General features: G+C 41.6%; 1 protein-coding gene across 3 annotated transcripts in view; it reads left to right on the top strand.

Annotated features, from left to right (window-relative positions):
- FOCAD (focadhesin) overlaps nucleotides 1-15,887 on the top strand; it is a 177,958-nt gene that overhangs the window by 97,181 nt on the left and 64,890 nt on the right. For all 3 annotated transcript variants that reach the window (XM_065406352.1, XM_065406351.1, XM_065406350.1), the window contains 6 exons: nucleotides 3,498-3,632; nucleotides 6,092-6,142; nucleotides 6,760-6,843; nucleotides 8,824-8,953; nucleotides 11,901-12,089; nucleotides 12,610-12,731. In XM_065406352.1, coding sequence (XP_065262424.1) covers nucleotides 3,498-3,632; nucleotides 6,092-6,142; nucleotides 6,760-6,843; nucleotides 8,824-8,953; nucleotides 11,901-12,089; nucleotides 12,610-12,731 — 711 coding nt within the window. The remainder of the gene's footprint in view (nucleotides 1-3,497; nucleotides 3,633-6,091; nucleotides 6,143-6,759; nucleotides 6,844-8,823; nucleotides 8,954-11,900; nucleotides 12,090-12,609; nucleotides 12,732-15,887) is intronic.

Raw genomic sequence — 15,887 nt, 5'->3', positions numbered from 1 at the left:
TCTGGAGCCTCGGCAGGCTGCAGAACTGGTTCTGCCATTGGCCTCTCTGGCACATTGCCAGGGCATTAACTGTCTATTACCACTTCTTGGAAATGGGGCTCCTCAGCCCACCTGCCATAGGACTGGTACCAGCGCTGACCCCTGAGATACCTCAGTTACTTAAACACTCTCCTGTGCCAGAACTCTGTGCCAAAGGTGTGAAGATTCTGGTTTCAGTATAACTCTTTCAGGGGGTGCAGCGGTTGTGAAGCAATCAACACTCATATGCTTTGCACAGACTAACACTTTTATGATCTTATACTTAATCATGTAAAGCGCAGGAGAATACAGATCATACAGAACTATAAATGCTAATCACATGTGACATACCAGGGTATAATCCAGACTAATGAGCAGCTATGTCACCCCAGCCCTGCAACCTTGGGTACCTTACAATGCCTTGCTGAAGTGGTTTCCCCCAGGCTGCTCACAAACAGCCTTCCAGCATGCAAGCCACACCCTGAGTGTCTGTGTGTCGCTGCAGCCTGCCAGCCACACTTGGGTTACACTCTGGCTCTCACCAGCTTTGGTTATACTTCAGGGTGACCCCAACACACTGCCAGTCTGAGATTCTTTCCCAAGAAATGTATGTCCTGTACATCCTAGTCCTCTCCTGCACAATACAAGTTATTATGCCATCTTATTATTACAAATAGTTATTCAGATACTTCAGTTTAAATACATTTGATTAGATAAAACAAGTGTATTAACTACAAAGAGATTTTAAGTGAGTACAAGTAATGAGGCATAAAAGTCAGAAATGGTTACAAGAAAAATGAAGATACAATGCTACAATGCTACTCGTGTCTTACTTAACAAACTATATTAAATTCAAAGCAAAGGATAGTTCAGTGGTTTGAGCATTGGCCTGCTAAACCCAGGGTTGTGAGTTCAATCCTTGAGGGGGCCACTTAGGGATCTGGGGAAAAAATCCTGCTGGTGAAGGCAGCTGGTTAAGGTCCTTTCCAGTTCTAGGAGATAGGATATCTCCATTAATTTATTTATTTACTGACCAAACTTAGGTCACAATCCCTCCCCCAGTGCAACAGCTACTTCCTTGGTCCATTAGGTGTAGTGAATCGATGGGTAGAGAGAGAGGGGAGGTCCTTTGAGTGTCTGTCCCTTCTTACTGTAGTCCTGTCTCCTCTTTGAGAAGCATTTCCAGCTGGGAACAAGGCGACAGGCAGTCTGTGTGGAAGGGAACTCCATGCTGTTTCTTTGCTATGATGTAGATTTTTGCCCCTCTTTCCTGCCAAAGAATAGCCACTTAGCAGGTAATGGTCCATCAGCCTTGTTTACACCTGGTTACAGTGTCAGTTTATGCTTTGTCTCTGTGGGCCTGGTTTGGCCACTCCTCAGACTTTTCTGGAAAACATACTTTTAGTCATGATCTCAGCTTAAGTTTATAATTTCACATTTTCCATGATAATAGTGATCAGCAAATTGAGTTTTTAAACAATATCTTACAAGGCATACTTGTATAAAGATTATTACAGTAGTGTGTAGGATGTGAACACAGGGGTGTATTCTATCAGAGCATGCCCCCACCTAAGTTTGCCCACCACTCCAAGACATTCTTTGGGCTGCGGTATGAGTCCCATGGGTTGCCCAGAGTCCATGAAGCCATCTGGTCTCAGGAAAGTGGGCAGAACTCCCCTGCCCCATGAGGCTGCTACATACTGGGAACCTCTCCCTCCTGGAACTCTTTACCCAGCCTCTGTGAGAGGGTTTGTTCTCTCTTGCCCTATGCTTTCTCTTCCTGCCTGGCTCCTGTTTTTGTGTTTCTTTATTTAAATCCCTCCTGGTCACATGGCCTCTTCCTTTCTACTCCTAGTAAGTTTCCACTGTTCCTACCTTCCCCGCTCCCTTCAGAGGAATCAGCTGCTAAACTGATTTTCTAAAGAGGCAGCTCACCCATTGTCCTGAGATGTTTGCACCCGAATAGGTTCAGTAGGTCCAGAGAAGCATTCTATTGTATTGTCAGGGCTTGTCAGCAATGGTGGATCCACATACATATAGGCACTTCTAATACGGCAGTTTTTCTTAATACACCTTCACAACATCATTCTGAATTTACAAGTTGTACAGACACAGCCCCAATTCATCACAACATACATTTCAGAATCTAACTTAATTCTCAGAAATTTCTGTTTTTCTTTCTGCAGACATTAGATTGGGTCAGGATCCTTTTTGTTAAAGTGTTATCCCCCTCATTGGCTTGTTTTCAGTGATTTCTAATCTCTTTTCAGAAGCGCTGACCTTTGAATCCAGGTGCCCTATCCTGCAAGTTGATGGAAGTTTTCAACTTCCATTTACATTCACTTGGGTTGAGGGGTGCTTGTCACCTTGCCACACTCCCCTTCCCCCCGAGTTAATTAACTAAATTGACGTTTTCCAGGTTCTTTTCTATTCCTTACATGGCACAGAAGCCTGCAGTTTATTCTACTTAGTTAACAATGTTGCCAAATCACAATATTTGGTGTTTCTCTGAAAGCCACAGTGGTCAGAATCAAGAGATTGCATGAAAACCTCTTACCGTTTTTTTTTTAATTAAAGTTTCCAGCCCTGTTGGTTGCAGAGAAAAGTTTTTTGAAAAGGTGAAGCAAGTGCATCCTAAGAACTCAGAAGCCAGAAAGCATATGCTCTTCCTCCTCATCCCTCAAATTTATTATTTAAAAGAAATCCCATGATTTTTAAGCCAATCTCAGAGTTTTGGAGGGCTTGACTCTCATTATTTTTGAAAGCTTGCAGTTGGAAATACTGTTGGTACTGTCTCATAAAGCAGAGTTAGTGTTGTTTTTCAGGGTTCTGGCCTGCTTTCTATTGCACTGAAGCAAGTTGGTTCTGTACTGGGGTGTGGCTCAAAAAAAAATTTTTATGCTTATTTTGCCATGATACTTTAGGTTTTTGAAAGATTTTAGGCCCCAGCAGTATTTGCTCCCCTTCTGTCTGTTCAGCAAACGTCTCAAGATTTGGTTGGCTTTCGTGATTTAAAAGCATTCTGTTGTGCGGAGCTCCGATGGAGTGTGGCTGCTCCTGCTCGCAGCCTCCTGCACTCCCACATTCAGCTTGATTTTAAGCTAACTAAAACAAATGAAGTAGGGTAATTGTGACACATCTTGCAATTTGCTGGTTCATGTGCACCAGTATGATGATCTCTTCCTGCTGGTCCAGGGAGCTCTGGAAACCATAAGTTCTTTTTTGCCTTCCCTCCATAAAGATACCACATTTCAAACAGCTGCATTATCTGGAGAGATGTTATTTACCATTGTTACATGATGTTGCTTAATGTATTGTGAGACTGTTATTAAGTGAAGTCTTAAAATGCTTGCAATATTTATAATGTGTCCTGTATTAATTCCTGCTCCAGCATAGATCGGCAGAAAAGTGCTGAAACGAATATTGTGAAATGCAAGTTGAGACCTCCAGTGTTAATGATGCATTCATTTCCCTTGCAGGTCGTTTGTATTCGCTCTACGTGGAACGCACTCTCACCAAAGTTGAGCTGTGACACCCGTCCACTCATTTTAAAAACACTGAACGAATTGTTCGCCCTGGTTCCTTCATTAACAGTGAATACAAATGAGTATGAGGTATGTGTCCCAGGTCTAAAGTGTATTTCTTCTCTTAATGGCAGCTTTAAATGTGTCTGCTCATTTAGGGATGTTCCAAGTCACAATAATTAGCTGTATCTTTACATTTAAATAGCACTTTGTTTTCAAAGGGCTTTAGAAGCATTAGCTAATCCTGTGAGGTAGGTAAGTACATACCTGTTAACCTCCCACCACTGCAGTGCTGGACAGAGGCTCCCTTCCCTCAGAATCCTGGACACGTAGTCAAGGATGTTCTCTTTGTGGTAGAAATAAAGTTTTGGGGCTTTTTTGAAGTAATATTTTCAATTGCTCCCTCCTCCCCCTTTTTCCCAAGGTGACCAATGAATGAATGTGGGGATGGCAGCCATTTCCCTCTGGTAATTGAGTGACACAAGGGGTGGTTTTGTCTTATGGCTGCCACAGATTTAGGAATGAATGAAGCGTAGGGCTTTTGTCTAGATGCATGTGTGCCTCTCTGCTCATCCTGATTTTTGTGACAGGGCGTGGAGAAGAACAGGATAGCCATAGAGATCCACTGAGGATTGAATATGGGGTGTAGTATCAACAGCACTTGGATACAAATGTGATAGGTGCCCTAGAAATACCTCAGATAGATCAGTATGTTGATGATATACAGTTGTGTACCTCTTGCCCTACAAACCTTGTTAGCTCAGTCTACCCCAGAACAGTGCTTTGGTTCTGCCACTGAGCTGTATCCTCTCCACAGCCCTGGGAAAACAGATGTTTCAGTAGTGGGTGTAGCTTGTCTATAAGAGATGGCTCTCATTTCCTTCGTAGAAGCATAATTCCCAGGCAGGTTGCCAGATTAAGCGTTTTGGCATTTTATTTTCAACCACTCAGCAGTGTATGGAAAGCCACCTGTGCTTTTGTAACTACTCAGCCCTCTTAACAAAGCTTTTATCAGATCTTTTGCTTTGCTTCTATTTCTTTCCAAATGCAGAAGTTCCACCATTATGCCTTATATTTGCAAGTTACTGTCCTGTTGCTGTTGTGACCTCTAGACAATAGAACTCTCATCCCTTTGATATCTGTTTAATTCTTTCTCTTCTGACTTTTCTTTTTCATAGGTGTTGTTTTATTTTAACCGCTGTTAGCCATTTCATAGAGAACCTTTCCACTTTTTCTCCTACTTTGGAGTATCCACTGTGTTTGGCTTTGGTTTTGAGGTTGGAGGGTGGTATTTTTTTTAGTTATACTATTACTTTCATTGTGTTTGATCATGTTTTTTTTTTTCTTGTATTCACTTTTACATCCCATCAAAACAAGTCTGAGTGCACTTTGAGCCATTTAATAGGCTAATACAGGGTGGGCAAACTATGGCCCTGGGGCCACATCCGGCCCTTCAGATGTTTTAATCCAGCCCTCAAGCTCCCACAGGGTAGCGGGGTCTGGAGCTTGCCTCGCTCCGGCGCTCCAGCCAGGGAGCGGGGTCGGGGGCTTGCCCCGCTCTGCGCGGGCTGTGGCTCCACACGGCTCCCAGAAGCAGCAGTATGTCCCCCCTCCGGCTCCTACATGTAGGGGCAGCCAGGGGGCTCCGTATGCTGCCCCTGCCCCAAGCATCGCCCCCTCAGCTGAGGCCAATGGGAGCTGTGGGGGCGGCGCCTGAGCTGCCTGGCTGTGCCTCTGCGTAGGATCAGGACAGGGGACATGCTTGAGGTAAGCGCCACCCGGAGCCTGGACCCTGACCCCCTCCTGTGCTCCAACCCCCTGCCCCAGCCCGGATCCCCCTCTGAACCCGTCAGTCCCAGCCCGGAGAACCCTCCTGCACCCCAATCCCTCATACCCAGCCACACCCCAGAGCCTGCACCCCCAGCAGGAGCCCTCACCCTGTCCCGCACCTCAGCACCCAATTTCGTGAGCATTCATGGCCTGCCATACAATTTCTATACCCAGATGTGGCCCTCAAGCCAAAAAGTTTGCCCACCCTTGGGCTAATAAATCAAAGGATAGGTGTGAAAATCCACCCTGAGTATCCTGCAGTGACATTTTTTGCTAAACTATTTTTGCTTGTGCACAGACTCCCTTTTTCTGTTTGCTCTTCCATGTAGACAGACTTTAAAAGATGAGAGCCCCCATCCTGCAAATTTAGGCATTGACTTCACGAGATTACATGCATTCTTAAAGTTAAGCACATACATAAGTGTTTGCAGGACTGGAGCCTTGGTTTGTATTTTTATAGAATAGTTTCTACCACCTAAAGTATTATAAAGATGGAGCTAATCTAAGCTATAGTATCTAGGTATTTTTACTGCAGCCATCTCCATGGTATCTAAGTGCCTCACTGTAAAAAATCCATAATGCTGAATGTACAGTACATTTTCAATTGCTGATAACTTCTGATAACGCCTTGCTTCAGTTTTGTCCATATTACTTAATGAAATAGAAACTGAATAGCTTCATGTGCCTATCTATAACTAAATATTTTTTTAATTTTATAGAAATTTAAAGCTCAAGTTGTCAGCTCACTTTGGAGCCACACTCAGAGCAAGGTAAGTGAGGTGCCTGGAAAATGTTAATTAAGGTGGGCAGTGGGATACGTTAAGGATTCCCCTCGTCCCTCTTTGAAGATATTGGTATAGGTGTCATTTATTTATTTATTTATTGCAATATTTTCTTGCCTGTCAGTGCTTAGTTTTCTCTCTCTCTCTCTCTCTCTCACTGAGCTTGGTGTTTGTGAAGGGAGGTAGACAGACAACTTTGGAGACAAATTTTTTCTGCTTCTCCTCAGAGCCAGGACAGTGCAGTCAAAACTGGTTGAAGCTTCCCACATTGCCTGCATTTCCCCTATATGTCTTAGCCTTGGCCTGGTTGGGACCACTGTTAGGGTGAGAAGGTTTCCATTAATAATAGACCTCTCTGTTGAGACTACCAACAAGGGTGTCGATTTTGATAGTGGATTTCTCCCCAATTGTGCTTTATTGCGTACAGAAAATAACTGAGTATATGCTTCACAGGAGACTTCATTACATATAACAAAGACATTCATACAAGAGTTCAGCATTCAACTGTTAGCGGATAAACTCCCTTAGCTTAGGGGATAACCAAATGAGTTCTGTCTCCACCATGCAGCAATAATACCTTCTATGCTTGTGATATTTTTTCCTAGGATTCCATTGTAGCAATTTCAGCATATAAATCTCTGTCAGAATTTGGTTCTGAAGAACACACCATCCTTCATCTTCCTGAACAGGTAGACATTTTGTACTTTAAAGAGTGAGAGTATGTGCCACTTCCTTAGAAATGAAATGGAAAAGGAAAGAGCAAAACCACATGAAAGGAGGGGAATACTTGCTCGCTAGCCCAGATGAACTAACAAACAGCAGAATCAGAAGCAAAATGACCCATCTTAGGGATGTAGCTGGTTGTCTCTCCTCAGTAAAAGGGACAGTTACCAGAGAGTGCTGGGATAAGCTCCTGAGAGAGGGAGAATGCTAACTGAACAGTTCAGTGATGCCTTTGTGATCAGAGAGAAGGCAACTTTTATTACTTCATTAATTAGTAAGTGGGGCTTCACAGGTGAGAGAGGGTCCTTGATTTGTATCTTTTGTTATTCTGAGAGTGTTTGGGACCAGGCTTTGAATTATAGGGAAGTAGTTAGAGACACAGACTCTGTTGAAAGTTGTATCTCAAAGTAATAATCCCTGAACTCATGCTTAATACCTCAGTTTATGAGACAAATTTGCCCATTTAGGTAGTAGGTGTTTGTTTTGAATCAAGATAAAATCTTGTCTTCCTGTGTTCCATATACTTTTACGGTACTTTTCCTCCTTTTGGGGGGAGGCAGGTGGAAAGAAAATTATGTTGTTTGTTTCATGGCTTTATGTGTATGTAAAGGACTGTTTCCTCTTATATTTTACCCTGCAAAATTCCTGACTCAATACATGTACACACTGTAAGAGTACATGGAGACTCTCATGTAAGGTAATCTATATGAGAGTGTAGGCAGTAATGGGTAATCACTGCTACTTTATGGTTCTGGTAAATACTTCTGTATGTTTCAATTTCCTACAGTATTACATAATTGGCTCCATATGGTGCTATGGCTGTATATCATGAAAATGTAATAAACAGATTTTTTAAGAGAGACCATACTTTATGGAAACTTGTGAAGAAATGTCCAGTGAATACCTGATGAAGAGCTCTGTGTAAGCTCGAAAGCTTGTCTCTCTCACAAGCAAAAGTTTGTCCAATAAGAGATATTACCTCACCCACCTTGTCTCAGGGGTAGTCTACACTACTGCACTACGTCGGCGCAGTGTACAGTGAAGACATGCTATACCGATGGAAGAGCACTCTTCTGTTGGCATAATTACTCCACCTCATTGAGAGGCAGGAGCCTTGTCGTCAGGAGAGCATCTCCTGCAGACATAGCGTGGTCTGGACACTGCTTTAAGTTAATGTAATTTGTCACTCGGGGGGTGTCGTTTTCACACCCCTTAGCAACGTAACTTACATCAACTTAAGCGGTAGTGTAGACAAGCCTTTAGTGAAAACCTACAAATGAAAAGGGAAGGCATTTTGTCACAAGAGAAGAAGATACAAATTAAGGACAAATCTCTAAATGCTAGTGCAATAATAAATAAATCTCTGTGTGCTGGCACATAGGCAATATCCTGGTAATTGAACCTGGTATAATGTCCCATCAGAAAATGTAGAAGATGAGTAGGTTTGTTTATTTAAAGGCTTAATCAGTTAGAAACATGTTGCAGATTTTAGTCTAATGAAAAAAGAAAAAACACTTCTGTTCCTATTAGAAATGTGCTTTATAGGTTGAATATCAATACAAACATAAACTATTTTCTTTTCCTGAATTGTTACAGAAGGGTCAGACTAAGTCAAATCCAAGGCCCAGTAGTACTACAAGTACCGCCATTCAGTCCACAAAAGCCTTGATTATTTTTACCACTAATGATATCTTGGAATTTATATGGCTCACTGCTTTTATAAGCCTATTGTGATCTACATACACTCTTCAGCCTGGTAGAAGAAAGACGTTCAGTTGATCAGTTTCAAGACTTAAATTCATTAAACTGGAGGGCGTTCCTTACTGAAATAATGATCCTGATCTTTGTCACACTGGACCTTGAAACTAAACATGGATTAAGAGGCAATGTTTATTTCTATTTTTATTTTTTTGTTTTGTTTTATTGCTGCCTTTGTCATCCTTCAGGCAAGACCAGAAGTTGGTCCATCAGAAGAGATGGACATAAATGAAGAGGAGGAGAAGGAGGTGGACCTTTCTGTTCCTGGCTCTTCATATATCAAACTGTTGTCTCTAACTCTTCCTTCTGTTTTGCCAGGTAGAGCACTTTCATAAGTGGAAGCTTCTATACAGCTTTAGAATCTGAGTGACTCCACATGGGTATAGAGTTCTACCTATATGAAGAGACATGTGGGATTGAGACCTTATTTTATCTTCCATAAAAATTATATCCTAAAACACTTCACCAATTTGAAGAATAGTGACATTAAGAGCTCCTGGCAGTGAATAAAGATGTTTTCAAGGATGTTACTTAAGAATTCTTCTTATAAATGCTATTCATTTTTTCTCTTTTCTGTAGTTATATAATTGGTTACAAGTTACTGTATTTCAAATACTTGTTTGCTGATTATGATATAGGCCTAACATAGAGAACTGAAGGACAACATTTTAAGGCAATTCTGAATTTTGAATGAAAGTAAAACAGCAGGAAATACGAAGTTACAGGATTTATAGATGTATTTGTTTCATGTAAGTTATACTCTTTGCGATTTTTTCCAGGTAATGTATTTGTGAAGAGGGTGCATAGTGCTCTGAATAACTTAAAATCAAATCATTAAGTAAACAATATTAAGACATTATGCAGTATAAAACATAGTTAATTAATAAAGGTGAGAATATGAAAAATAAGAGTAACGAAAAGCATTAGTGAGACTTAAATAGGTATAATGCAGGGGTGCTCAAACTGGGGGTCGGGACCCCTCAGGGGGTCGTGAGGTTATTACATGGGGGGTTGCGAGCTGTCAGCCTCCACCCCAAGCCCCGCTTTGCCGCCAGCATTTATAATGGTGTTAAATGTTGACTGGAGCTTCCAGAGGATGGCTGAGACATCTGTTCTCCTTGGGCTTCTCTGGATGATTCCCTTAACTCAGAACTTTCTCTTCTCACCTTCCCCTCCCCGCTCTTCGTGGGGGAAATTCTTTCCTAGCCTCCATATGCCACTTCTGGAAGAGATGAATTCTTATGTCTATGGTCACTGGAGCTAAAATCCAGAGTTCCAATCAAAAGCCAGTTTTTCTCCTGGAATTCATGTTGAATGTGGGATTGTCTTTCCATGAGCCTTCCTCTGCTCTGGAGGGCAAAACTGTCTTCGCTCACAAACAAATCCATCGGGGTTACCTCAGTTACACAGCTGAAAGGAAAAATACTAATAAATCCATAGACTTTCTGCAACAGAAGCATACCACACTTACTATTTACTCTCTTAGCATCTACATTTGTGTGAGCCAAAGGAAACAGAAATTGGGAAAACTTCTCTTCTCTGAGCTCCTTAGGAGCCCAGCCACACTGTCAATTTCAGCTGCTAAGCTGTATTATCTCTGTACTCCTATTGCAGACAGAAAGAGAGCCAGCAATGGGAGTAGAGAGATAATACAGTCTGCACACACAAAGCATCCATGTTTTCAGTAAACCAATGTAATCCTTGATTGTTGTTTGGTGGGCGTCATATGCAGTCTCGAAACTTGTACCTTTAAAAAAAAAAAAAAAAAAGTTCATCCCATACAACACAATGTGATGTATGTACATTTTAAAGGACACCAATTGAATCCATTTTTTTCTTATTCAATGGTAGATGTATATACAGAAGATAGGTCAGTATTTTGGTTCATAATACATTCAGTAGTCATTGCCTGTTTTTCTTCAGATTTGTACCAGCCCTTAAAGTATGATTCATTATTATTTGCTTCAGAATCAGGTGGTCTTTCATGAAGTTTAGCTAGGTTTCCCTGTTTGGTTTATGCCTGGCATTCTGGATCATTAGGTTACATTTATTTGCCATTGTGATTAGAAATAGCAAACTCATTGATAGGCATTTTGAAAGCAACAAGTTCTTTGTTATAACCAGTTTAAAAAAAACACTTGGATTTAAAGAAATCTGTGGGGGGACATTGTAATAATGATTAGACTATGTAGCCATGGACAGACACCCAGTTGCCTAGGTACACATTTATCTGTAAAAAAAGGCTCTCTTTTATGACATTTTGCAGTCTTTTTCTCATGTTTATGCTGTTAATGAAATAAATAAGAAATGGAAAAGAAGGAAATGCTGCTAAAATAATGGGTACTGACTGAAAATGACCAAAGTAAGGAAGTTCCGGGATAAGATGTGTCTTTCCATTAACTTGTTCCAAGGTACCTCAGGTATTGCCAGGATCTCAGAAGAGTAGGTAAATGCTCTTTCAACCCTATGTGCTCCAATTCTTAGGAAACCAGCATTGCATCTGGTTTGGGAACTTATACGCCAGAGTTTCAAGAGTAATGTGAAACAGTTGTTATAAATCCTTTAAAACTTGGTCATATAATGAAAGCACTAACAGACTATTAAATCTATCAGCATTGCCAGGTGCTGGTCTAATGTTGGCTTCATGCTGGGATGCAGTAACACTGCACACATCAACCATAAGGGCTACTTTAATCTAACTTCATAACCAAGCAATAGCATTACTTTACTTCTTTACACTGTTGAACCCAGATAAAATATAAAAAGCCCAAGTATGAGAGCATACCATCATATAAACAGTACCTACAACTGTGTTCAGAGAAATAATAGTACCAGTTGTTTATTTTTTATGGTGAAAAAGCCTATAAGAAAAAAACTCATTTGTAAGGAACATTTTATTTACATTGACAAATGTAAATGTCAGTTTAGTTTCTGACTGTCCCAGTTTGTGACTGTGTCATTGGCGTAACAAACAAAGAACACATTGATCAACAGCACTGAGAACGGTTCAGGCTATTTTTCTTCTGAGTTTGAGCATCTGACATCACTTATTCAGAGCTTCCTGAGCTGCAGTTTGAGTGGAGGTGAACATAGAGTCAGGAAGACTTGCCAGGAGTTCTAAATCCCTGACCTTGGAGCTTTCAGCTGAACGTGTAGTTGCTAGTTTAGTTAAGCATAACTGCCCTGAAGCTGTGGTTTTGGGTTTGTTGGGATTTTTTGGCCTCTCTTCAGCCCCTGACCTTTTTCTTCCACCCACTTCCTCCAGCATTTGAAGAGTTTGTGGCGTCACTTGTGAAACAGGAGATGGCCAACATGCCCCGCGGAGTGTATCATTCTGCCCTGAGAGGAGGGGCCACGCGTTCGGATCAAGGAAAGACCGTAGCAGGAGTTCCCAACTTTATGCTGAAAATGTATGAGAGGAACAAGCAGCCAGGCCTGAAGCCTGGCCTTGCAGGTGAGCTTCTCCTGTCATTGCTCACATCACTCCCTTGACTAATGTTTCAAAAAGTATGGTAGTTTTCTCTGAATGTGGTGTTGGCCTTGATTCAGAAAAGCTTGTCAGGACATGCTTAAGTCAAAACTTTTTCAGGACAGCATTTTAGCACATGATTAAAGTTGACCATGTGCTTACATATTGTCCTGAATGAAGATCCTAGAGTGCATCAGTTTAAGCATCAATCATGTACTCTATAACACTAATGTTCCCTTTGCCCTTCTCCCTGCCTCTTCCTCAAAGTCTGAACTCATCCTCTAAGTGATGAGTCTTAATACCCAGCAGCACTGGAAGCATGAATCATTAAGTGACTCCAGAATGATCTTCCCCACTGGTCAGTGTCACTCTCATTTTAAAATGTAACTTTAGAAACATTATATGATCTTTCTTAAAATTTGCATTCAGCTGTTGTGCATGAAACTTTTTTTGCTCTATTTAGCAGTATTTTATGTTGATGCATTTATATGGGTTTTTTTTTAAGCTGGCATGTTGTTATGTTATGACCTTCCAATCCACATGGGCAAAGATGGGAAACCTATCAGTCGTTTTCTGGCTAGCAGAGGGCGCAATTTCCAACAGATGTTAATAGCTCTCATTCATGAGGTAAGCATTCTCGGCTTTTCTTCCCTTTTCAGAAATGTTGTGCTGCTTTCTCCTCCCTGCTCCCCACAGAGTCACATTTGCTTATTTTAATTAGGAAATACTAGCTACAAGCTATGTGATGTTTTAATGCACCATAATTAACTAAAGTTGCTGTGAGGGACAATTAACGTGAATAGAACGTGTAAATACATTTAATAAAATGCTCTCTTTGCTGAAATGCTCCCTCTGAAAATCGTTGGCGTAAATTGAAACTGACATTCTCCTTTTGCCCCTCCTCCTCTCAGCAGTGGTGCCTAATCAGGCTATAGTGCCCTAGTATTTTGGTGTGTCTGAACAACAATTATGGGATTCCACCATAGGGAGTGACCGCCGCCTCCTCGTTAGGGTAATAATAACAGCATATCTTTTAATTGTTTCCAAGTCCCTGGAATATTATGCTGATGTGGCTGATCCTATGCAGTGAACTTTGGTAAACTGGAGCTGTAACGTCTAAATTTGTGTGGTTTTGGAAAAGGTACAAGAAATGAACATCCAGTTAATCATTACAGAAAATAAGAAAGAGCTTGTTATCAAATCTTACAGGGAGTTTAGAATTATGGCATTACAGTTGATACGAAAACTGATCTTTGGAAACTGCAGAGACTGGGGAAACAAATAAGTAACTAGACAGGCGCTTGGGAAATGAATGTTGGTTTCCGATTTTTCATATCAGTTTGAGCATTTACTAGCACAAGTAGACGTGTTAGAGTCTCTTTCAGAGGTCATAAAAGAAAGAAGAGTTAATATGATCAATTTCCATTACTGGGGAGACTTCTTATGTGCATTTTAGGGTGAAGATTCTCTTCACAGATCATAAATGAGAATGTCAGAATTATACAAGTCTATTCTGTCATGTGTTAGACAAGCAGGAGAGCATACATGATTATAAAAATATCTTTTGTAAAAAATCTAAGTCTGGGCCCAGAGTAGCTCCTCTAGAAATGATGACAACATAGTGATAGATGTACATTTTAAAAGTGCCTTCAGAACAATGCCAAAAACTATTTCTTTATTCATGCAACAACAAAATAAATGTTCAGAAGACAGAACTGCCATGCTTGTTCCCTCTGTCCCTTGTACTGGCAGTAGCCATTTTTCCTCATAAAAAATAACTGGAAGTTATAATTATAGGTGTAGTTGGTAGTGCCACCTATAGTTAAGGTTGAACAACACGCTCTGTTATAAGAACATGTTTTCAGTTGTTTATAACTTTGCCAAATTTCATCTCTTTGGGCTGAAATTTTCATGCCAGGGGTCTGCGTCAGGCTGATTTTTTTAAAGTTTCAGCTCAAATTGTTTCTAAAGAATGAGATTAGGAATTAGGAAAAAAAATTTGCTCATATTTTCAAGAATGCTTAAACTCGTTTGTTGAGCAGTTCTAGCTCCTCCATGTTTGGAGGCAGGACTTGCAATTTGGCCGGGGGTATTGTCAATTTGGTCAGGGACGTGCCATAAAAAATTGACAAAGTTTTAAGGCTCCAAAGAATCTCAGTTCACACATGATTCATAGAAACCTGCTAGTTGGCAGCTAATTTCTCCAAAGAATCCACCTGCACTGAGCATGCCCCAGCCCGAGTTGCAGGGGCAGAACAATATTTTGCCTGCAGTTTCTCCTCTTGGCAGCCAGAGCTGGCTGTGGCATCAGGCACAGGACCTGAGAGTAAGGAGTCTGTCTCCATTGCCCTCAGTGGTCCCCCTTCTGGTCACAGGCAGTGTAGAGGAGGAGGAAGCCTGACTGAAATGCAGAGGGCTGGGGAGTTTTGTGGGAGGGTAGAGATTGGGTCAAAGTCTGTGCAGAATAGATTGGGATCTGAGGGGGCAGGGAGGAATAGTAGGACTGGGAGCCAGGGGATGAAACTGGGACTGGGTAGGTGTAGAAGTTGGTATCAGGAGCCAGTGAAGGTAGTGAGTGAAGATAGATTGGACGAAGAACTGTTTATGTAGGCATGGGGAGAGTGGGACTGGGTGGGCAAGATGACCAGGCTGAGAAGCCTGGGGGTGAGGAGAGGGAAGGGGGGTCCAAGGTAGGGAGACCGAGAGTTGGAATGGGAGTCAAGTTGGGGGAAAACAGTGATTCTGACAAGGAGCCCAGAGGGAGAGATTGGGACTGGGATGAGGAACCCAGGGCACACTTGGAGATTGGGGCTGGGAAGAGGATCTGGGAGACAAATCTGGGACAAGTACGGCCAGAAGGGGTCAAGCTTGGCGAGAAAAGGGGCAGAAGGCTCTGTGCCCACTTGAGAACACTCCAGAACCTGGAATTAAACCCAAGATTTCTGAGTGTCTGTATTCCTTTGCTGTCAGCAAATATCTGTGAAATCCACTGATAAAATTACTTTCAGCATACTCTAGTGGCTGGTTCACATAGATGACGACCTACAGCTGCTATCAGTTACTTCATGGTTGCCCAACCTACGGCCCACGGGCAATACGCGACCCACCAGAGCATTTCGTAAGGCCCGCTGCCTGCTTCAACACAGTATACTAATGGCTGATTCATTAGCGTTTTGTTGTCATGTTTACATCATTTTAGTTTACACAAGTGTGTAAATAAAGAATAGTGTACATAGAAACAACATGTCTAAATACATACAAAACAAGCTGAACTTAAAATATTAATCAATAGTGGTGACTTTAAATCTTATTAAAATAAGTAGAATGTGTTTGGCCGATACCAGGTTGTGCTTAGGTTTATGTGGCCCTCCTGTGTAATAAGGTTGGTCACCACTGAGTTACTCCATTAGCTCAAGTGCCAGACGTCTGTTCAGTGGATCTAACTGTTCCAACCCTGATGATGACCCATGTGGGTGTCAGTGTGATGTCACATGATAGATTTTGTTTTTTTTTCAGTTTGTTTTATTAAAAAACCTTATGAAATCATCCATAAAAAGTACTTTAAAAGAACATTAAGGTTGAAAAATCAAGCACTCAAAAGTTAGGAAATGCCTAATTAAGGTTCTTCTTCGAGTGCTGTCCCTGTGGGTTCTCCACTTCAGGTGTTGGTGCGTCCCGCCATTGCTGATCGGAGATTTATGGTAGCAGTGACTGCACGGGTCGCCTCGCAGTACCACATGTAGCACACGCACGACCCAAGCCCTCCAGTTCCTTCTCAACTGT

This window comes from Emys orbicularis, chromosome 6 (genome assembly GCF_028017835.1).
Source record: "Emys orbicularis isolate rEmyOrb1 chromosome 6, rEmyOrb1.hap1, whole genome shotgun sequence".
NCBI lineage: Eukaryota > Metazoa > Chordata > Testudines > Emydidae > Emys > Emys orbicularis.
The sequence above is the reverse complement of the archived record's forward strand: the minus strand, read 5'-3'. Positions and strand labels throughout refer to the sequence as shown.